The 24,475-nt window shown below is 39.0% G+C and overlaps 1 protein-coding gene across 8 annotated transcripts in view; it reads left to right on the top strand.

Annotated features, from left to right (window-relative positions):
• MAST4 (microtubule associated serine/threonine kinase family member 4) overlaps positions 1–24,475 on the top strand; it is a 579,145-nt gene that overhangs the window by 499,282 nt on the left and 55,388 nt on the right. For all 8 annotated transcript variants that reach the window (XM_047859677.1, XM_047859625.1, XM_047859653.1 and 5 more), the window contains 7 exons: positions 2,236–2,314; positions 8,829–8,986; positions 10,978–11,053; positions 13,030–13,239; positions 17,575–17,676; positions 20,285–20,417; positions 23,934–24,001. In XM_047859677.1, coding sequence (XP_047715633.1) covers positions 2,236–2,314; positions 8,829–8,986; positions 10,978–11,053; positions 13,030–13,239; positions 17,575–17,676; positions 20,285–20,417; positions 23,934–24,001 — 826 coding nt within the window. The remainder of the gene's footprint in view (positions 1–2,235; positions 2,315–8,828; positions 8,987–10,977; positions 11,054–13,029; positions 13,240–17,574; positions 17,677–20,284; positions 20,418–23,933; positions 24,002–24,475) is intronic.

Genomic DNA, 24,475 nt, shown 5'->3' on the forward strand with positions numbered 1-24,475 from the left:
AAAATAAATAAACGTTGAAAAAAAAATTAAAAAAAAAAAAAAGAAAAAAGAGGGCATGCTCTCTCTTAAGTACTATATGTAGCGTATATAGTAACAGCTGATGTGCGGTTGACATGGTAATGAAAACGCAATGGTCTTTTGTGCTCCATTTGAGTAAATACACACAGAGAACTTGGGGAACTTCATGAGACATAAATTATTTCTGGTCCGTGGATGCACAGGGTAGTAAGTACAGTCTTGTTTAAACATCTTTTAGTTGTGTATTTTCCAGAGTAAGCAAATGTAATTTATGTTTCAAAACTAATAAGAACATGTCTTTTCTTGGAATTGTTCATTCATGTGAAATATGCTTATTGATACCTGAGGGAAAGGAGAGTTAATGAATCACAAAACAAAATCATGGTGGGGGAAATGGTGTCCCTCGTTCTTTCCAGAGACTAGATTCTGATAATTGGTATTAAATGGACTGAATAATTCTTTTAAAAATCATATCATTTTTTACTTTTAAAAATAGGAGGTGTTTAAAATATAGAGTACACCATGGAATTTTAAGTCTTCAATAAGTAGCCAAATAAAATAGGACTCACCTGTGTCCATCTTGAGAACCATGTTGTTATAATTATTGTCCTTTTAAACCTTTAACATTTTTAATTGCTTAAAAATATTTTGAAAGAATGTATGACTTAATTGTTCCCATTCCTTGTATGTGGTATATTTACGAACACTTTATTTTGCTTCTTTTTTTAAAAAAAAAAACATACTTGATTCATTTGTACTCCAATCATGGTCACAGAAATGACAGGTAAATTTTACTGAAATTTTAACATTGTAGTATTTCTGTGATTCGTCCCCTTCAGTTTCTCCATTTTGTCTTTGTGGACCATTTGCATTTATTGGAGGCAACATCCATGGTAGCCTGTGATTATATTTTCCCTTGAATGTAATTTAGTCTCAGATGTCAGTTTTTTTTTTTTTTTTTTTACATAAACATCTAACTGTGACATTTCTGAAATTCAAGTCTAGTGCTGTTGAATCCTCTGACTTCAACTTACTGTGAATTGTGTCTGTGGTAAATTTGGTCCGCTCTTATCTCTCATTTGGTCAGTTGGTATAATCACGCATTACAGAAAGTCTACATATGATATTCCCATCTAAAGAATGCAGTAAGGCTCTTTATAATGTGTGTTTTTCCTGTTTTTCCCTTGGCAAATGTGCATGTGTTTGTTTTCACAGTGGTATATGGTTTTGAAGTCACAGTCTTACTCAGAATAAATAATAAAGTAATGATTCCAGGAAACCAGAGATTTCAGAAAGTTCACTCTTCGGTGTTCCCTTGCAATAGTATTGTCTCTGCTGCTTCATTAACTCATCTGAGACCCTTGTAATGATCCTCACTCATCACCAGAATCTACCCCAGAGGTTACCCTATGACCATTTGGAGAGAAGAATCACTCTCTTCAAGGACTCCTGACAGTTTTGCCTCTGTGACGGGGCCACGGTTGTACGCTGTGCATTAGGTTCTGTCACTAGTGGAGAATTTTCATTCTGCCCCTGCCATCACTGGCCAGAATGGGGTGCATACTCAAAACCTGTGCAAGGGGCTTTGGTTCCAACACTTTATGAAGCCAGGTCATGCCAGAAGGCAGTAACTCTTAAGAGATTCTAAGTATAGGGTCAGTCCCTTTTTTAGTGTGAAAGTAATTTGCTACTTAAGGCTTGAACCAGCCCGGAGCCTCACTAATCCCTTCCCTAGATGTGATGAGTAGGACACTTGCCTTGAAAACAAGTGGAGCATCTTTAGGCTGTAATGGAAGTCCCCACAGGCTCTTGTACCTTGCTGGAATTCAGGTACAAATTCCAAAAGATCCATGGCCTCGGTTATCAGTTTCCAGCTATGAGTATTTTTCCTCCTCCCTTTCTGTTTTTATTCATTTGAATCTGCTGAGTCTGACCATTGTAATTATCCCTGGTATTCATTTTGTCAAAGTGCGTTAGTGAGAGATCAATAATATGGATCAACCCATTCACTTTCTCCTTGTTTGGGTGTATTGATTCAGTTTAAATAAAAGTCAACCTGCTGTATAATGTTTGTTTACTCTGGTCCTTGCTGAACATTTCCTCATCCTCACTGACTGTATTTGTGTCATTCGTTTGGCTGAAAATACTCGGTTTCCCTGGAGTTCCCATGCAATGGTACTCCAGTGTTGGCCAAAGCTAATCTCCCTTTCTCACCAGGACTGATGGACGCCGCTGGTCCTTGGCTTCTCTCCCTTCTTCTGGCTATGGGACAAACACCCCCAGCTCCACAGTCTCTGTAAGTGCCTAACTTGTCTCATCCTCCTCACAGCCACACGGCTCTCTTACTCTGTTACATGGGAGATGTTTTCTCTGGGTGTTTCCTGGTAGGAGGGAGAAGATAAATTCTGCATGTCTGCCACTGTGAATGGGTTACTTCTCACTTGATGAGCTGACAAATATAAAAAGGACAAACTCTCTGCTACAAGCTTTTAAACCATGGTGCATAAATTGAGTTAAGTCAGTCCCAGGATCGCAAGTTTGGAGGAGATTGGGAGCTTTCGTTTTAATACCATTTGGTGTAGTTTGGGGGTGGAAATGCAATCTGGTTTTATTGCTTTGGTTCCACACCAGCGATGTCTGTACTGAAAATGCCATTAAACTTTGATGGCCTGGGTCTTATTTTCTTGTGTGCCTTAAATGGAGGGATTTTTGTTTGTTTATTTTTGTTGTTTTGTTTCTTTGTTTTTCTCCTCCAAAGAAAAAAAAATGGCAAGCCTTAAATGTGTACCTTCTAGGTAAGGTGTTTTTTAAAGAGGAGATTAAAAGAATTTAGTTGTAAGTTAAGACAAGGAGACAAAATGAAACCATGAAGATGGAATAGAGGAAGAAGGATACCCTTGCCCCAAACTGTAACATTTCAACAAGAGCCCTAGCAATTAATGGAAACAATTCAGTAAGTTAGATAGATGCTTTCTCAGGTTAAATTAGTGGTGTTGTGGGATATCTGTCTTTGCCAAGCTGTAGAAGCTGGTGGTCATTTAGAAAGACCAGGTATGTTGTAGGTATTCAGTGAATACCTAATGGAGTGGTCTGAACGCCCTTGAACCAGCCGGGATGTGGACTTGATGATTTCAGATTTCCCTCTAATCTGATACATTTCCATCTTCATTTTGTCAAAATCCGTGGTCTTTTGTATAGGGTTTTCATCTGTGGTTTTGTTGTGGTGGTGCTGGTTATTCACAAACCCCAACACTGTGCTAAGCATATAGATTCAGCCATGTAATAGTACTTGCATTGAAAAGACACTACATTGGGGCGCCTGGGTGGTGCAGTCGGTTAAGCGTCCGACTTCAGCCAGGTCACGATCTCGCGGTCCGTGAGTTCGAGCCCCGCGTCAGGCTCTGGGCTGATGGCTCAGGGCCTGGAGCCTGTTTCCGATTCTGTGTCTCCCTCTCTCTCTGCCCCTCCCCCGTTCATGCTCTGTCTCTCTCTGTCCCAAAAATAAATAAATGTTGAAAAAAAAAAATTTAAAAAAAAAAAAAAAAGAAAAGACACTACAATTAAGTTTATAAACTAACTGGTGTCACCACTGCTTTATATTATGTGTTTCCAGAATTCCGTATGTAGTATAATGTGAGTTTTCTGGAGCACCTTTAATACTGCCGTGTTAAAATCTGATGGATTCTCTTTACCATCTCCTTGGTCATTTTTTGAGGAGAGGTAATTTATTTTCCTATCCTCTGTTCCATTTTGCTGTGGTATGTGAGCTTATTGTCCATTTAGATAATTTTGGTGAAGCATCCTGACAGTCTTGAGTAGTTTCAGTGACAAAGAAGGCTCACATCAGGAAAATGTGCTTCAAATTTGTAAATGGTTTCAGTGGATAAAACTGTCACTAAAAAACAGTGAAGTCACCCTTGGCTGCTGTGTCCATAACCATCAATTTTTTGTTAAGGTTTTTTATTTTTATTTTTTTGATAGAGAAAGGAAGGGGGATGCCTGTGAGCAGTGGAGGGGCAGAGAGAGAGAGAGAGGGAGGGAGGGAGGGAGGGAGGGGGAGAGAGAGAGAGAGAGAGAGAATGAGAATCCCAAGAAGGCTCCGTGCCGTCAGCCCCAAGCCCAACATGGGGCTTAATCCCATGAACCATGAGATCATGACCTGAACTGAAATTAAGTCAGATGCTCAACTGACTGAACCACCCAGGTGCTCCTGGTTATTGGTTATTTTAGAGGTTGAAAAGTTGGATAACTCCAGTGTGAAAATGAATGCCAAAACTGATCGACCAAGGAAAAAAAAGGGTAATTTCCTGACATGTAAGTATTGTTCTTCTACAGAATTTTTGGCAAGTCTCTTGTCTCCAAATTCTTCATTTCAGCTATATGACCTTGCTTTGCCCTTCAGTCAAGTTTTATTGTGGTTTGGATGCAGAGATTTGTTGCTTGTAGGAAAAATAGGGGAGAGTGCAAGATCTTTCATCGTTCCATCTCTAGTAAATCATACACCATTTTAAAGAGCAAATCTCTTTAAAAAGGGGGGAATTAACATAGAATTGGACCTTGTTTGGTACAAATAAAAAAAAAACAGTTGTTTGTAAGCACTTATTACGTGCTGGGCATTAGTCTAACTACTTAGAATGCATTATAATCCTTGTTTAATCCCAGCAACAGACCCTGTCGTATAGTTGATGTTATTCTCTTCATTTTATGGATCAGAAACTTGAGGCACAAAGAATGAACTGAGGGGCTTTAAACAACCCCCTTGTTTATTAGTAAGAGTACCCAGTAAATGGTCTAGACTCTGGGCTCATGGCTCTTTTGAAGGAATTTACATGGTGTTTCTTAAAATAAACCTTTTAGTTAATGAACATGACCTGGCCATCTGTCATAATGGAATTATCACCATCCTTGACTTCCATATGTACTCTAAAGAAGAAACCACCAGAGACAGTTTATAGTTACACACACACACACACACACACACACACACACACACACACACACACTCTGACACTCACACACACACGCTCTGTTTCTAACCAACAGCTTCCAACCAGAGGTAACACAGTTTTTCTCTTACATGTTTATTAAAGAAGGTGGCACATATAATTATTAACCTCATATTCCCAATTTTTCTTTCAAGATAGAATTTTAACTTTCAAAATTGCTTTTTGCCAAACGATGTAAGGAACTGTTAAATCTGTGAAGTGTAGGTTTTGCACACCTAACAAAAGTTCAATTATCTCTTTTCCCTATTGTTGATAAAAGTAATGAGTGAAGATTTGACAAGCTCTTTTTCATTTCTCTTATTTTGGGGGGGGGCTTGTCCTTTAAATTTTGGGGCAAAAATTGTGCAAAACTGCTTAGTAGTTTCATTTCCTTTTCTTTCTTTTTTTTTTCAAAATATGTATTTTACTTTATTTTTAAATAATCTCTGTACCTAGTGTGGGGTTGGAACTCATGACCCTGGGATCAAAAGTTGTATACTCTGCTGACTGAACCAGCCAGGTGCCCCTCTTCTTTTCTAAATCTGATCCGAGTCTCTCTCAGATTTTCACTTTCTGGGTTAACTGTTAGTCACTTAGTCAATCAGAAATGCACTTTAGTTATTGTTTTGAATAGAAAGATAGAACACAAAATTACACTTTGAATATATAGCTTCAGTTTGACATATGATTGTGTTGTTAGCTGAATTCCAGAACTACTTAAGCTGAAGTGTAAACATCAAATCTTTATCCTTTGGGTATTATAGCAACTGTAAAACTGGCAAGTGTTAAAAATGCTGTATTCTGAAATTGAAAAGATTTGGTCATAGGAAATTAATCAGTCCTTCCAGAGAATATTTAGTATTGTAACTTCTTTTAACTTCCAATTTTGCCATTAAAATTAATTTGTGGAACTTTTCCAAGATAATATTAAGATCGTAAGTTTTAATTTTAAAATAAGTAATAGGGAACCACAGCAGTAGGAAGGCATTCCCCCATATATTTAACAGATAAATCATTTTCTACAGAAGGGAAAGAACTGAAATAAGAATATAAATACCTGTAAATATATGAGGTATGACTATAAGATGGTATTCCTTTTAATAAATAACAAGTAAAAAATGACACATGCTTGTGAATACTGTCCTTTGCAAAACGGTTATCTGGAGAGACAAAATGATACCATTATTCAGAACATTTTGGGGAAAGTCTTCTGCAGCTTTTTTATGTAACTCGTTACTCTTGGAAAGTAGGTTTGATTTAGGACACTACTAGAGTCATACGCAAACTAATTGGGTGATGAGACCCACTGATACCACATTTAGAGAATATGCGAGAAATACAAAGTGATGAGACACAATATATTGGGAAACCCCCAGACAAATGATTGAAGCTCTCCTCACTGCAGTGCCCCCCGGGTTGCTTAGACCAGTGGAGGCATCTTCTCAACAAAGTGTGCAATCTTGAGAGCGACCTCTGCATCTCTGCTTTCCTGCAGCTCTCACTGACTTTGAAAGTTCTCCACTGAGCGAGTCCCTGGTCTCTGCCGAAACCTATCCTTGGACTTGTCCGTTGTCAAGTATCAACTCCCTTTTAGGGCTGTATTTGGTATCTTTGGAACCCCTGGGGCCATTTTGCTGGCCTACGGTTGTCCCCACTGCCATAAACCCATCCTGTGTCACTTGGATTTGGTGATACTCTCGTCCCATTTGGACACTGCTGTTCCACCTGAGATGAAACAGGCTTTCTTCCCGGAGGACCTCCCTGCCTCCTCACTTTCTTAATAGTGTTAAGGTTATAACCCTCACTCACGCCACCGCATCGTTCATTTTGCCATATTCTGTAAATCCAGGGCACATAACTTACGGAGTTCAGCTCGATGGCTGGGTATTTGATATGACCACAAAATTTTCCTCTCAGAGTCAACACTTGTTAACAGCTTGTTACATTTGCTATGGCCATTTTTAAAATAAATTGTTATTTTGTTTAATAAATGTTAAAGATACAAAGAAAGCCTTTTCCATCCAATACCTTTCTCCTCCTTGCCTCCCCAGAGGGAACTAACTCTCCTGAAGTTGCTTTGTGTGGTTTCCATGCAAGTACAGGCCCTAGATACTTTATGTGAAACTCTAGAGCCCAGTGAGTCTTGGAATTAATTTTCATGTTTTAGAAAGGTAGCATGATCCCTGTGCTGTACACAGCAGCCCAACAGCACCTGGCCAGCAGTGCATAATCAAATATATTAATATTTCTGCAGCAGCCTTGAATGAACAGTCACACTAAGTGGATTAAATACATATTTTAAATAGCTTTCCAATCAGTCCGGTCGATGCCATGCCATCACAAGGATTACTGTAAACTTATGAATAACCTTCAGGGTTTTAGGGTTTTGAAATCTTGGATACAGAATTGCGCATATCGATTTACCTCTGAGACCTATGTATAGATTTTTAATTCTCTTTTTTTATTTGCTACTATCCTTATCTTCACTTTATCATTAGTGCATCTCTCCTGCTTGCAGTGATTTCATAATTCTTTTCCTGATTGTTGGAGTTGATTTGGTTTGTGTTTTATTTGTTTCTTCCTACTGAAAAGTGTTTAAGACTGTGCCTGTTCTTTCTGAGTGGAGATTTGGTTTATCTCATTACTCTTTCTAGTAGCGTTCTCATTTTTATGGCTTATAAAACAGTCTCATTACATTATAAAAATTCCTCTTCGTCTCAGTATGTACTTATAAGGTGTTTTATAATTTCAAGGTATAAGGGCATTTTTAAGCTTTAGTCATTAATTTCTAGGGTTGCTTCATTGTGATGCTTCAGTGTTTATGAAGTGTATTATTAACCTAATGACAGGTTTTAAAAAAAACCTGCTAGAACTGAGATTTCAAATGAGTGTTACCTTTACAAATATGCTTATTCTAATCATGGTTCTGTTGCTCAAAAACTTCTCCGTTTTGTTTTGTTTTGTTTTGTTTTGCTTTGTTTTGAGAAGTGCTTGTAGAGTTTACCTCTCAGGAAAAACAAAAAGAAAAGTCTGTTTGCTTTAGAGTTAAAATTCTCATATTGATTAAAAACTGTTCTTTAGCTATTCACTTTTTCTACATTACGTTGTCCTCATAACTATTGAGTGACGTTCTTCAAAAAGCAAATCTATATGCAAGGGACTAAAAAAACTCACCGCTACTGAAGCTACTTTAAAATGTTTGTTTTGTAACAAACAAAAAAAGTGTCAGCCAGAGAAAAAAGGGCAGAGAAATCTGATTTTTAAAACAATGACATTGGTGAGAAAAGTACATTCTTCATCTCTTCCCCCTTTTACGCAGGGCACATATTGATGTGTCAAAGGGCAGCATGCTTTGTAAAGGAAGGTCTCTCATTACTTTATTTGTGATCACACATCCTAACATTCATTTTATGTTACTCACCTGAAAGTCACAGTGTTTGATTGTGAGTAGCGATAGGAGCGAGGTACCATACTCAGTTGAGAACTAATCTGTCATTTCATGCGCCCAGGTTCTCTGGTTGTCACTTTCTTACAGTGGCTTTGAGTAGATCCTTCCCATTTTCAGAGCCTGAGTTTCCTACAAGAGAGGAAGCTATCTTCTGGGAAATGGTCTTATAGACAGCTGAGATGAAATATAGAAGGCATTTTGACCTCTCAGAGAAAGCAGCAAGGGTACACATTTAGACACTAATTATTATAGTTCTAACATGAAAAGGCAATAGTATGAAATGGTGATGTCCCTCCCCTAGGTTCACTGCTTTGCTCGCAGATTCGCTTGTCTTTCTTTCTGAGGTGGTCTCCTAACCTCACTGTGGTTTCTTGTAGTCCTCCTCTTCCTCCCAGGAGAAGCTGCATCAGTTACCATACCAACCAACGCCAGATGAATTGCACTTCCTGTCAAAACATTTTTGTACTACTGAAAGCATTGCCACGGAAAACAGATGCAGGAACACCCCCATGCGCCCCCGTTCCCGAAGTCTGAGGTGTGTGGACCTGATTGAAAAATGTTACTTAACTGGATTATCTGTTTTTAACCATTTCTAGGGAAGCCTTTGGGTGGTCCCATTCATCTCAGTGTTAATTGATTTGTGAACTTTTCTAAATAGAGAGTGATTTTCCCATCTCTACGTGATGTTGTTAATTACCACTGAAAGGCATCTTACTGTTTTTCTTTCAATTTCTCTCAATTTGCTAATTGCTATAGTAGCAGTAATCATGATGGACCAAAGGGACCTCCTATAAAGCCTTCTTGCCATTGGAAATTCCAAGACAATCTAATTGTGGTGTAGGAGCACTTAATGCTCTTATTTTAGGAGAGTTAAGCTTGGCTAAAAAGGAAGGACAGCAAAAATAGAAGGATTTTCACTCAGATTCCACATTATAAAAGTTCACCCCTATTTTTCATTTTTTCTTCACATCATGAGTTTTACTTTTTTCCAGGATCATGAATGCATTGTTAGGAGTTTGTCTCCCTTGAATTTTGACATTTGGTATCTCTTACAGTTTTGTTTTTTAGGCAGCAGACTCTAAAACAGATTTGTGTTCAGGATGCTTAGTAGGGAGTGCTCAGGATTTATACTTGTAGAAAGAAGGCAAGCAAGCAAAATGGGGCAGAGGCAAATGAAGCCGTCACACAGCTGACTCCACAGGGGACTCCGGGGATGGCATGACCTGTCAGAGTTGTGCTTCTGGGCCAAGTGGCCTTTTTTTTTTTTTTTATCCCTACCTCAGTCCCTGGGTGCAGCACCCTGGCAAGGACGTGGCTTGGATGGGGTGGCTGCATCTGAAGCCATCTTTGAAGGGACTGATGGCTGAAGGCTTCTACGGTCCCAGCAGCCGGGTGACAGGTCCTTCTCTGCCAGACGCTCAAGGCAGTTTGTCTCCACGGTGTGATATCTTGATGCTAGAGTCGGAATACTTTCCTGTTTAAGATTTTATTATGAAAATAGTTTGTCAGGTGTTCAGTTGAACATCTGAGTTTCCTGAGGAGGGTTTTCCCCTTTGTATTTTTTTCAAAGTAAGCTCTACACCCAACATGGGGTTCTAATTCAAAACCCTAAAACCAAGAGTCCCATGCTTTATTGACCAACCAGCCAGGTACCCTCCCCCCGCTTTGTAGTTTTTTTTATTTAGCATCATAAACTGATAATAAATGTAGCCACGCTGAATAATTTGGGAATGAGTTATTATTTTGAGTTAGGGAATAAAAGACCAATTTTACGAATTCATTTAAAGGAGTTGTATTTTACCACATTGGTGCCCATTTTATGGTTTTATGAAAGGAGCTCCTTGGGTATCTGGTGCAGGCTATGTTCTCCCTGGAATGTAAATACTCGCACTGACGTTGCATGACTGTATACCACGAGGAACAAACACAAACTGCTATTGAAATAATGAAAGCACTCAACAGTTCTCTGCCTCTCTTTCATATTGTCCAAAGTGCTTACCTCAGCATCCCAAATAGGTATTTGCTAGGCCAGAAAATGGATTTCAGTGGCGACACCTGTGCCACAGAAGACTCTGAGACCTTTTCAGTGGTACACGGCAGAGCTCAGGTGTACAATAAAAGTGTGAAATTACCCTGTTCGTTGTGTCCTAGATGTTGCTGTTCATAATGATCCTATTTTGTTTTATATTGCAATTCATTAATTGGTTTCCAGAACGACACAAATGCATCCTACATACAGAATATAAGCTCAATTTAAGAACGTTTCTGAACTAGTTTTGCATTGTAGCTGTAATTATTTTGTGGCATTCCATTTCTTAGGCTTCCTTTCTGAAATCCTCTCCAGGGTGTCACCATGTGTGGGTATGTATGTACGTACTAATGACTGATTTTGTAGTTTATCGCCTAATATACTTCTCTTACGAAGGTTGTATAGTCCTTTTGATCCAACCAATTGTTTATAAATAAAAAGCTTATTTTCATTTCATGCTGAGGCAAGTTTAAAAGGGTAATTTGCTTTGCTTGCAGCCCCGGACGTTCTCCCGCCTGCTGTGACCATGAAATAATTATGATGAACCATGTCTACAAAGAAAGGTTCCCAAAGGTAATGAATTGAATCGAAGATGCCTAGCATCAACGAACAGGCAACCTGGGTGTAGCATGTGTAAGGTGGTTTTGTTACGGGAAGCAATGGTCCAGTCTAGTAGTAACGAGCTGGGCTTGTGTAAAACAGCACCATAGCTTCTGAAAAAGGTAAAATCACTCAACATTTTTAAAAAATGGCTGAGGACTAGCCATATTTGCTGTGTGAGCTGCCTCTAAAATGAATCCTGCTGCTTGTCCCACCCACTGGGTGGGCCTGATGAGGCACCCCAGGGAGAATGAGCCTCTAGACCCTCATGTTCCCTCTGCCCTAATCTGGGCCCCGTTGCTGAATCCTCAGGCAGCAACTGTTTTACTTCGTTAGAAACCTATAGAGTAGTATGTGGTGACTGTCTTTTGTTTTGTTTGTTTGTTTTTGAGAGGAGAGAGAGAGAGAGAGAGAGAGAGAGAGAGAGAGAGAGAGAGAGAAAATATTCCAAGCAGGTTCCACGCTGTCAGCCCAGAGCTCTTGTAGGGCTTGAGCCCACGAACCGTGGGATCATGACCTGAGCCAAAATGGAGTCGGACGTTTAACTCACTGAGCCATGGAGGCGCCCCAACCTCATTTGTCTTTTCTAGGACTTCCTATCTCTTGAGCAAGTTGATGTCTTCCCCTATTAATTTAGAAGGGAGGGTACAGTTGCAGTGTTCCCTACTGGGCTTGCAAAAGGAATTCGAATTGAGCCAGGGAGGACTTGTCGAAGAGTTGTTGCCAGACGTCCTGGCTGCAAAAGCCTGCTGTTTGATAGTTCCTGTCACCTAGTATCCACGGCCTTTGCACTAGTATCCTACACATTTGGGAGAAGACTGTCTTTCCATTGTGTTCCTGTTCCTCCCCCACTACTTGTGTAGCCCCAGGCAAGAAAACGAAAGGAAATCTCTGGTTTCATAAATCAGTAGCAAAATGCTTATTATTTGCAATGAACCCGACATTGATGTCATTGATTAAAGCTGTCTTAGCTATTAATTACATGTCACTTGTTCACCGGGGAAATAGGTCCTGACTCACGTAGTTAATGCTAGTTAGGATTTTAGAAGGGGAGCAGGAGGCCAAGAGAAACCCCCGCCCCCTCATAGACAATATAAGCAAAGGATACTGATTAGGCAGTAGGGCATCACAGAATGAAATGAAAGTTGGAAAGGAAATTTTCTATTTATGTTACCTAGGGAATCTCCTTGGCTTTTTACATGTGATACAGCTTTTTGAGAGAAGGATAAGGATAACATAAGATGCTTGTTCCTGGTACATTATAACCTACTGAACAAAACAACTCTTGCCTATCCTGTGGAATTCTAGCAGCAGTCTGAGTTTTGAATAGGTAAAAACATAACCTGATATTTTTGAGCATCCATCTGAAAGAAATAGCCCAAGATCTAAAACGAAAGCATGACAATTCACGGTATTGTTTGACTTGCAGAAGCCTTTATAGACCATCTTATATTTGATAGGACAGAAAAAATAATTATCACCCTAGGGTAGTCAGTTTCCCTTGTATACCTCAAATCTTTCTTCCATGTAATGAGGCTGCTGTTGCTGCTTTAAAAAAAAAATAGATTTTTTCACAACAGTTTTAGGATCACATCAGAATTGAACAGAAAGTACCAAGAATTCCTGTATACTCTGATGCCCCCCCAGCCCCCTCCCCGTCATTCACACCCTCCTCCCTTCAGCATCCCTCACCAGTTAAGAGTCGATGAACCTGCAGTGACACATCATCATCACCCAGAGTCCATAGTTAACATTAAGGTTCACTCCCGGTGGTGTGTATTATGTGGGTTTTGACAAGTATGTAATGATGTTATGTATATACACCAGTAGTTTCTAGAAACTAACAATTTGTGGAGGTGTCTGAAGATGCTCACTAAACGTGATGATTGAATTGTCCACTTGTGTGTTTTGTCGTCTTACATCTGTGTGTGCATGTCTTCTCTAAATAGGCCACGGCTCAGATGGAAGAACGTCTGAAGGAAATAATCACCAGCTACTCTCCTGACCACGTTCTTCCTCTAGCAGATGGAGTGCTCAGTTTCACTCACCATCAGATTATTGAACTGGCTCGAGATTGCTTGGATAAATCCCACCAGGGTCTCATCACCTCCCGATACTTCCTTGAATTACAACACAAATTAGATAAATTGCTGCAAGAGGTATGAACCACCATATAAAGTTTTCGGATTTGTTTTGCTTTTCCCCTGAAAAAAGAAAAATTTCATGAGTGCATTTGCTTACACACTGTAACCATGAGATAGAGTTCATATTCCAGGGAAGCAAAGAAGAAAAAACTGATTGCTACTTGCTATAAATTGATTCTCGTCATCATTTATAGTAGTAATAGTAAGTTAATGTAATAACCTTTACAGGAACCTTGGGACCCAACAATCTATGGCTCTGGGATAAGTGGATTGTAAGGGATTTTCAGGCAGTGATTTTCCCCCCACCCCCACCCATAAAGTTATAAATTGCCTGAGTGCATGTGCGTTATTTGATGATGCTATCTAGTTCTAATATCTGGAAAAGCTAAATGGAAAATTGCTGGCTCCTTCCAGGCCATGTGTCCTATTAATTAACCTGCACGTGGTATTGGGTAGTAAATGGCAACTTAAATTCTCATTAGTGTCAGTTCCTCTTCTAACAAAATATCCAATTTCCAAAAGACAGATAAACACAGGTACCTGTCTAGGTCTAATACTTGAATGCGTAGCTCCTGATAACACCCAGGGCAGGAAGGAATGTGTATGGTAGAATGGAATTAATGCGTATACTGCTCTTGTGACTGAAATAGATCAGCCACAGCCTACAAGTAAAACCTATTTCGTCTCTATATTTAGATATATTGTATTTCTCTACCCCATAGGGCCTAAGTTATGCCCATGTCAGCAAAAACCATAGATTGTTTTTCTAAGCATGAATATGTAAATAATTGCATGGAACTGGAAGAAAATATTAGCATCCTAGTTTTGTAGAAATTCATCTGTATTTGCCCCTACTGAATTGAGTTCTGGCAAGATGAGAAGATGCCTTTGTGACTAGAAGTCACTATTTTTCTTTCCCATCCAGACATCCCAACAGAGTTTTCTGTACTCTGTGCCCATTTCTCATATTTCACCCTATTGTAGTTCATTAAGGCAGTGTTTCTCAGAGTGTTTTAGGGGGCTGAATACCTTGTTTTTGTTTTTCATTGTTAATTTCCAATTTGTCTTGCACTAATTCTCCAATGAATTAAAATGAAAATAAATTTATAGGAATATGCATTTGGGTGTACAAGAAATGTTAAAAAGGTAAGAGCTGCTAAATGCTTGCATTCAATTATTGTACCTGTGTCATCACAGATTGGTAATAGCTCAGGGACCAGTCCCAGCAGAGGTGTCTGTGTGAGCAGGGATTTTGTCTGTTTTGTTCATCTAGTGTGAATGAATGGCTTCTGACCTCCCCTCATTTAACTCACTGAAGTCCACTGTCCTCTTTACTGTCTTGTCCTCTGGACATTTTACTGGAACGGTTCTCTTTTACTGGAATATTATTATATTCAGCAATATTAATATCTTCCTTTTCTCTCTTCATAACACCCCTCCTTTTCAATTCTTCTTCTGTTGTTGTTTATTTATTTTGAGAGAGAGTAAGGAAGGGGCACAGGGAGGGTGAGGGAATCCCAAGCAGGCTCCATACTGTCAGCACAGAGACCGACGTGGGGCTCGAACCCACAAACCATGAGATCATCACCTCAGATTTCACCTGACCTGAAATCAAAAGTCAGAAGCTCAACCTACTGAGCCACCCAAGAGCCCCAAGATATTTTTAGTGCTTGTGTTTTTTCTCTGCTTCTTCCAAGAGCTCTTCCTCTAACTTGTGTTTTCTGAAAGTTAGTTTTCCCATCATCTGATTTGTGGCCCACTGCTCCTCCCTCTGTTCTGGTGGTCTTGTTGGCTCTCTTAGATTAAAGACCGATGTACTCTAATGGCTTCCTGTTTGTATCTCCGACCAGCAGCTCTTAGCTTTCAGATTCATGTGTCTGCCTGGCTAATGAGTATCTTTCCACGTGGACAGTTCACTGAGACCATAGTCCTGACTCCCAAATTCTTAATTCTCTGTGGCTGTAAGAACATTTATCTAATAACATTCTTCACTGGCTCCTTTCTGCCTATAAGTAAAAACCCTAAGATGGCACATTGACCATAGTGCAGTTTCATGCTCTGTTTTGGGTTTTCAAAGAGGGCTCTTTGAAGAACATGGATCACATCCCAATCGTCTTCAACCCCCTGGTACCTAGCACTGTGGCTGATACTTGCTTCCTCAGTAATTATGGAAGGAAGGGAAGGAGGGAAGGAGAAAGAAGATATGTATATATGCATGTCAAAATGCTTGATTTATTACAATTTATTGTCAAATAATTCACTTCTGCTGTTCCTTTTAATCAAACAGCTCCCCCCAAAAAGGCTAGGAATGCAATGCATATTACTTGCTATGAGAATATCTTGAAAATGCTATTTGTTAAATGGTGTGTTTTGAAACAGAAGAGGCAGATAAGAGAGTAACTCTGTAGTCAGTCTCTGTGAGATGCTCCTTCCTTAATTCCACAGTTCTGTCCCAGGATGTTACCATAATTACTAGTTTCGTCCTGTGTTTTTCTTTCCTTCAGAGGCTTTCCTTGAAAGGGATAGAATCAATATCCAAAGCTGTTTACATTGAAATCCTGCCACCCCTTCCCCCCCCCCACACACACACATTTAATTTTGTTTCTGTCTAATAGACCTGGCAGATTGTTTCATGGCAATTACAAAAAGAAAATTTTGGGTTTCAAAAATCATCTGAATATGCCATATAGCATAATATAATTGTTGATATTTAGAGAAATTTGTCTTTTGAGCAGAGAAACGTGTTTACTTGTGGTATGAAGAGCATTGTTGGGTTGTCTTATTTATCTTCACGGAGAAACATTTTCTTCAGTCCTTGTGTGAAAATTAAAACTATCTTCAGAATGACATTGACAGTGTCCTTCCAGAGTTTGGAGCTAAAGAGTCACAGGGAAGCTTGTGCCTTTCAGATGGAGTCCTTATTGTGGGAATTTCCTTTACCTTCCACGGGATGCAATTGTTGTTAGTTCCCAGCTGTGACTTTGTGTGCCTGGTATCTCCTGGCCGCTTTCCCCATTGTCAGTCTTTTGTAGACCCAGGCAAGGTCCCCCTGTGGTTTTGAGCAGTTTGATTTAACTGATGGCTTTTTAAAGTCCTGAGGCCTAGGTCTGTTCCAGATGAAATGCTTGATGTCTCCATTTGTTTTCTCACTTAGGTGTATTTAGCCAAAGAAAATAATATCCATGGGAAACTATAACCTACTTTCAAGTATGGGTCTTAGTATTTTTTGTAGCGGCCAATACTTAAAATATAAACACAGGGTATCCATTAGTGTTGGTGCTTGCTCTTGGCAGCCTGGAAACTTTCTTCTCATGCTGTGTGATTTTGTTTGGTGTTGTCTTAACAGAATTCCTCCCTCCCCAATAATGTTAGTATATAAAATATTATTTGAGTTAATACAATCCATTGTATGTTCTGGCTTTGGTTATAGCTGATAATTCTTAGAAGTAAGAAGTAGGAATGAACTGATTATTTTTAGTTTAAAAAAAATTTTTTAATGTTTATTCTTGAGAGAGAGCATGAGTGAGCGCGAGTGGCGGGGGGGTGAGGGGGGGGAGTGGGCAGAGAGAGAGGGAGACGCAGAATCCGAAGCAGGCTCCAGGCTCTGAGCTGTCAGCACAGAGTCTGACGTGGGGCTCGAACTCGTCAACCACAAGATCATGACCTGAGCCGAAGTCAGATGCTCAATGAACTGAGCCACCCAGGCACACGATAACATAAAATTTAAAAAGATTTAAAGTCAAATTTTACTGAGTTGAGTGCCTAGGTATAATTTATTCAATATGCGAAATCAAATTGGTATGAATATATCCACGTATAAACGTTATCTTCCTCACATTTGAAATCAGCAGTGCACACTTCTTACAGGTCGTAAAATAACAAATTTGTAGGCTAATCATGGTGCGCGTGTAAAATATATTTCATGACTGTGTTAAATGTCCAGGATAACAAAAGCAGCCCTTCACTGTGTTAGCCATTTCATAGCTAAAGTTTCTATATCTGGTAAATCAAGGTCCCTTATCAGCCTCCCACTCCACTTGTATCATGTACTTAATGCATCATAATCTCTTAATCTCTCCATCATTCATGGTTCACATTAGGTGTTTTAACATTTGATTTTTAACACCGAATAGATCAAAGTTATGCAATTGAAATTTAGCTAATAGAGCCATTTTGTAGGTAAAGAATTTTAACAGTGTCCATTTATGAAGAGATAATGTCCGCTTATCTGTCTGTGAAAGGTATTTTCTAAATCACTTAATTTTCAGAGATTTGTAATTATCTAATTAGCGTGCTTTGCTGATTTCCTTTTCCACTGAATAGAGCAACTCTGTATCATCTTTCTTGTAGGCTCATGATCGTTCAGAAAGTGGAGAATTGGCATTTATTAAACAACTGGTTCGAAAGATCCTAATTGTTATTGCCCGCCCAGCTCGATTATTAGAGTGTCTGGTAAGTTGCCCCTAGATGTGACTCCATTATTTACTGTTAACTGTGGGAAAGCAGTGACCATCAGAAACTTTCAGTTTCTTTGGCTTCAAAGACCAGAGTTAAATGGAAAGAGTCAGCAGGAACTACAACTTGTGAATGTTTATGAGGACATCCTGATGTGATTTTTGTTTTCTGGTTTTAAGTCAGAGATCCAGGATTTGTGCTGTATTCAGTGATAATCACATCACATTCTGGTCAAACGTGAAAGATAATCATGAACTAATGTGCTTGTTAACCTTAGCATAGATACTAGGTGACAGTTAATTTAAAACACTTTGAGCCTTACTTTTTTGGTGTTGGCAAGATGCAGAGAAAGGGACACCAGCAATATGATATATAATAATCTATAGTTATTATCATCTGTTTTTAAAATGCGGCATGTTAGAAATAAATGCTAGGCAGCAACCAGCTTGGGCAAGTACCCCAGTGTCTCATACAGACCTCAAGAAGTGAGACTTTCAGAGATTGGTTCATTTTGTCAATCATTTTCCTATTTAAAAATTTTTGTTTTATGTAACTCTGGTTGAAATTTCAGCCCACACTGTGAACACACATGAAGCTTTGAGCCTGAGAATAGTTTTAAGGAGCTTAGCACTGTATCAACACTCACTTTTAAGTTCTGCTAGTCACTAAAGTATTTGCAACACTTCAGAAATATTTGTACCCCGTGCAGTACAGCTTTGCGGTATTACACATGCACACACATATGTATAGGGTGGGATTGCTAGGGTTTTGCCCTTATTTTGATTAAAATTCATAGCTTTTTTGTAATAGTCGAATGTTCACTGCCCCCTAAAAAATATACCAGTGCATTGAGAGTCACGGGAGAAGGGAAATCTTGAGGAGACAGGGCGGGGCATGGTGGAGTAGGTCTTTCCATCAGTGGCCAGGACCCTTAGAACCACAGAATCAAAAGCACCATTTGGCTTTGTCTCTGGAAGGATAAAGAGGGAAAAAATACTCTGGATGCTTCTGGGAGAAGAACTGTGTGACTGGCAAATGCCAGAAAAAGGAAGTCTGATTTTGTACTGTCTCCCATTGTACTTTTTGAATTATGCACCACATGCGTGGACTTCCTGCATTTGTTTCATTTGAGGGAAAATACCACTTAGCATTCTAACCTGTTTCTCTGGACAACAGCAGATACGGGAATAGACAATCTTGCCTTAAAAGAGGAAGTGAATTTTTTCAGTCATCGCTCCACACCAGAAGAGAAAAAGTAAAAGTATAGCCTCTCAAAGATAGAAACGAGTAAGCTCAGAAGTAGAAATGAAAATGTTGCTGTTTTCAACACTATTTGAAGCTCTGTTGAAACTGGAGCTTTAGAGTTTTAGGGAACATTGCCCAACCACTGGTCTTAAACCTACTGTTTCAGGCTTGTGCTGTGTATCATTGTAAGTTTACAGAAAGGGCACTGAGTGTATATGCTCCTTTGGCTTTACTCTCTTTACAGCGAGCTTTCTTTATACATAGCCTTTAGAAACCCTTGAGTAATTCAGGTGAAATGCTGATATTCTAAAGTTGCCTATTTGGGGCATTAATCAAAATGGGTAACATCCTGGGGGGATAACATTTAGGAAATACAACTGAAAGTAGCAACTGTCATTTAAATCCGTAAACATGGTTGTTTACGACACATAAACCCATGGCATCCATCTAGAGTGATGGAATCCTAAAGATTTTTATTACATCCTAAAAGTAACAGCCAAAGGGAGTAAAAGACGTGAGTAAAATGTGCTACCAAATTTTTAAAATAGGCACTGGTAATTGAAAACATTAATTTCATATTTTTCTTTCTTCATCTTCACATTATGGGAGTATTAACTTTAGGATATACTGACGAAATGGTAATATTGAGATTTAAAAAAAATTTTTTGGATATCTCTGTACTAATGGAGTTTCCTGCAAAACATTTGAGAATATATATTCTAGCATTACTCCTTTTGTGGCTGTTTATGGAGAAGGAGAAACTGAATCTTCTGGATGAGATTTCTGGATTTTATTTTATTTTATTTATTTTACTTTTTTAATTTATTTATTTTGAGAGACAAAGAGAGCAAGAGGGGGAGGAGCAGAGAGAGAAGAGAGAGAATTCCATGCAGGCTCTGTGATGTTAACGCAGAGCCCGATGCAGGGCTTGACCTTACGAACCTTGAAATCATGATGTGAGCTAAAATCAAGAGTTGAGTGCTCAGCCCACTGAGCCACCCAGGCGCCCCCTGGATTTTAAAGTTCTACTCAAAAAGCATAATTAAAATGTTAGACTTGTTCATTTTCAATGAGATAGATTTCTTAAATGGAGCATATACAGAACCTCCAAAGTTACATTATGAGGAATTTGGAAGTGGTCGTTCTGTGAGTTACCAAGGACTTAAATGTACTGCCTCAGAATATGAAAGGCTTCAAATACAAGGTGAGAATTATATACTTTTTAAAATCATTTGCTTCCTTTCTGCACAAACCACAGCCATGTATATCCAGCAAATGTTACTGTGAAAGGAATTGATGCATTAAAACCTCAGAGAATTTTGGCTCAAGTTAGTTTCCATCTGTGTTTGTCTTCTGCTAGGAATTTGATCCTGAAGAATTTTACTACCTGTTGGAAGCAGCCGAAGGCCATGCCAAAGAAGGACAGGGTATTAAAACTGACATTCCCAGGTACATCATTAGCCAGCTGGGGCTCAATAAGGATCCTTTGGAAGGTGAGTCCCTGGGTTGGGCTGGCCTTTTACTTGCCTACGCTCTGTGACTTCATACAGGAACTTAGCAGCTCTTTACTTTTGCCACAAGAAAAGGTGAACATGACCTATTTTGTGTTGTACCTGCAGTATAGGGATAGGCCTTGAAATCCTAGAGGCCTGTCAGCCTGACAATGCCAGAGTGTCCTGAAAGGGTTTCGGTTTCAGCTTTCTCTGTTTTTTCTCCAGCAAAGCTCTGTTGGGTTCTCCTCAAGTGCACTTGTACTTTTGAAGATGTTGCTAAAGAAATTAATTATAATTAAATTAAAAGTGACATTTAAAGGAATTGGGGAGTAATGCAACTGATGATAGATATAGATCGGGCGCATTGGTGGTAGATCTGTTTTTGCATGTAACAAAAAAAATTACGAAAAAAATGATAATATACAGGAATGTCCGTGGGGGGGAAATGTTTTTTAAAGCGTATGAAAGCATTTCTGGTCGGTTCAGATGAAAAAAATACATCTGATGCTATTAAATACACACAAGACTAAGCACCCTGTTAGCGGTTCTTTAAAAAATCTAATACTGGTAAATGACCCCCCCCCCCCCCCCCGCCCCAGCCCCCTACCTTTTCCTACTCGTTACTGTTGGGGTGGTCATTTAAAACACTTGAGTTACATACTGCCTAAAAAGAGTCAAAAACAATCATAGACTCCTCTATTCAAAATTGTCTTCCTGGTTCATTAAATTGAATTTGCAAACAGTGTTTATCTTGCTAAATTGTTTGTAATGATGGTGACTGTTGGCACAGATATTTTCCCATCTAAAGCCAGGGAACCTGCTGCTCTCTGCCCTGCTCTCCTATTTCCCCTGCTTTGTTTGCTCTTACAGCCATCCGATCTTTGCTTCCAGTGAAATGATGCATGCATTACTGGGAGATAATGCCAGATAAATTTATACTGTACTGAAAGCAATACCACAACAGATTCATCACTTATCAGAGACTGGTGGCTGCTTTTCTGAAAAGTTCCCTGGGGAGAGATTTTTCCCCATGGCTTTTAAATTACCATCTTTACCTTTTTGAATCATGAGTCTTCAGAAATGGTTTAAATCAATGAAATAAAAAGGGCAGATGTTTAATGGTATTTAGATGAGTTTTAAAAATCTCTTCAGGCATTACAAAATGATGCCTTAGCTTCCTGCTTCAAAAGCTGACTCTTGGTTCCATTCCATTACTACCCACTGCTTGCAAATAATATGTATTTCTCAGATAATAGTTATTTAGCAGAAATCCTATTTAAAACAGAACCATCTTTTAATTTGTTTTTTTATGAAAATAATTGGAGTGGGGAGGCTGTCAAAGTATATTATAGTGACTGTTCACGCTGGTAGAGTTAAGGTGGTTTCAGCCCTTGAATTGTAGAGCGAGTGAGCACTTCACAGTTTTCTTACCTGGAGGGAAATGACAATGTAGGCTGAACTTCGGTAGGTGAATAATCTGAGGCCCATTTGTGTACCTTTATAGAGACTCTAAATAAATTTTAATAGTGATCTTGGACCAGTTTTATGTTTAGTAATGCAAATTTATCACTGGGAGTTGTGTTTTTAACTCTTGACACTTTGTTTTCTTGATTCAGATCTGAGGATCATTTTTAATCGATTTAATATCATTTAGCCTGCTGTTATTACAAAATCTGGTCTCCATTTGTTTCCCTTCTTGTCAGCATCTGCACTAACAGGCCTACAGCCTGACCTTTGAAAGTCTGGAGTGAGGGTGTTGAGTGGGAATGCCCCGGTCTGCACCCCGGGACCAGCCCTGCAGGCTGTGACCTTGACCATGCAGTTGATGGGCCTCTTTGTGCCTCAGTGTTCTTTCCCTAAGACCAGGGTAGTGGTACCTATTCATAGAGATGTTTTTAGGATTATGTGAGTTATTTCTCTACCCAGGATACAGTAATCCTTAATAAATGTTAGCTACTATTGCCTTTTTATTCAAACAATATTCAAGTCAGTCTCTTCCTTGAGAATCCCTCCAACTGAACACATTTTGGTTCACCTACCAGTCCAACAATCTAAGGTCCTAGTCAGAGAGGATGTTGACATCACTGGAATGACACCAAGGAAGCACGTAGTTAGTACTGAGCTCATTTTCAGTCTTGAATTTCGGCTACTGGTAGACCGGGAAAGTTAGTGACAGTCTTCACTTACTGTAGATTCTGGAGTTTGTTAATTTTTATCTGGAGACAACACTCCATTGTCGTTTTGCTTCCTATCTTTTATGTGTAATCTCTCCCAAAAAGGATGATTATAATTATAAGAATATGAATACATGGAATGAGAGCCTAAGGACTCCTTTTAGATGCATACAAAAATAGGTAACTAAAAACTATAACTTATGTATAAGTTATTATATATATATAATATATAACACGTTCAATTTTGAAAAATATATATACACGTTCAATTTTGAAAAATTAGAAAATGCAAATTACCTGTGGTCTTACCACTCAGAGATAACTACCTATCAAAGTTTTGGAGGGAATTCCTTCATGTTTTGGGGTTTTTTTTTAATTAAACATTTTTAGGTATAGAAATTAAAATGAACATAAAATGAATTTGGTTTCTTCATTTACTTAGGTAGACTCAGAGATGTGTTCCATTGTGGATTGAGCAGTTAAATGCCTATGTCTTTTTGTTGGTTTCTGTTTTTCTTTTTTGTTTTTGTGTCTTTTAAGCAGACCACCAAGGTAGTACTTTGTCAGGCATGTGGCATCCAGCCCATGCTGGATTGTAATAAATAACAATCATTATTCAGTGAACACTTAATTTTTGTTAGTCAACATGCTAAGAGCCTTACACGAATATCCTATATCGTACTTAGAAGAAACTAGTAAAAGATGAATACGTTGTTTCCATCTTACAGAGGAAGAGCCTGAGGTTAAAAGGTCCCTAGTAAGTGCTGACTGTGGTGACCCAAGCCTTCTCATCAAGCCTTCTCATCGTCAAGCGTCTCTTAACAACTGTTACTTCCTTTGTGACAAATTGCAAATTCTTAGTGTACCAGGAAGGGGATATTGCTCAGTGGATGTGAAAGAAATGGAGCAAGGAATGCTCAGCCACAAGTTGAGAATCATCTCTGAGCTGTGGTCAGTGTATCTTTGATGCCTTTCAGAGCCTGGGAAGACTTGCCTGTCTTGAGAATCCTATCATAAGAATAATCATTGACACACACACCTGCCCCAACCCCACCCCATGGTGATTGTGTCAACTACTGAATCCTGCTAGCTGAAGCAGAAGCCCAGCTCTCAAGTACCCGTGTCTAGGTGTTCATAAGAAATAGGGTTCTATAGAAGGGCATATAATGAACAATTTCAAAAACAGCAGCTGGTGGCTCTTACCATTTTTGATTAAGATTTTCCCATGGGTATATTGAAGTAGAGAGTAAATTGTTTTTAGTATCAAAGATATTACTTCTTATCTAGTTATAATTGTATTTTTCTTAAACTTTGCTTTTTTTATTTTTTGTTTTTAATTTAGAAATGGCTCAGTTGGGAAACTATGACAGTGGGACAGCAGAAACACCAGAAACAGATGAATCAGTGAGTGTAAGTGTCTTTCTTGATGAAATATGTTGGTTTTTCTGTTTATCAACATCTGGAGATTCAGAGTGTGTTAATTACTTTGTCTCTTCACTAAGCATGTATTGTGCTTCTATGTGCAAGGCAGTAAGCATATAATTTTAGTCCTTTTTTTCAGAGAAAAAAATTAATAAAAAGAAATCATGCACGAAAAAAGAAAAATGCTGAACTTGAATATAAGATCAATGATGAAAAAGGGCCATGTGCTACTAAACATACAGAAATTGACCTTAGTCTTGCCAGTCCAATAAGATCTCCCAAGGAAATGGCGCAGGAGATGTGGCATGAGAAGTTGCTAGGATAAGAAGGGGCAGAGGGAACATTCCAGGCCCAGGGAACATCCTGGGCAAAAACTGTGCCTCAAGGGAGCAGAGTGCATCTGAGAGCAAGGTCAAGGAGACCACAAAGATCGGAGAGCTTGGGTAAAAACCTGACATACAG

This window comes from Prionailurus viverrinus, chromosome A1, assembly GCF_022837055.1.
Source record: "Prionailurus viverrinus isolate Anna chromosome A1, UM_Priviv_1.0, whole genome shotgun sequence".
Taxonomy (NCBI): domain Eukaryota; kingdom Metazoa; phylum Chordata; class Mammalia; order Carnivora; family Felidae; genus Prionailurus; species Prionailurus viverrinus.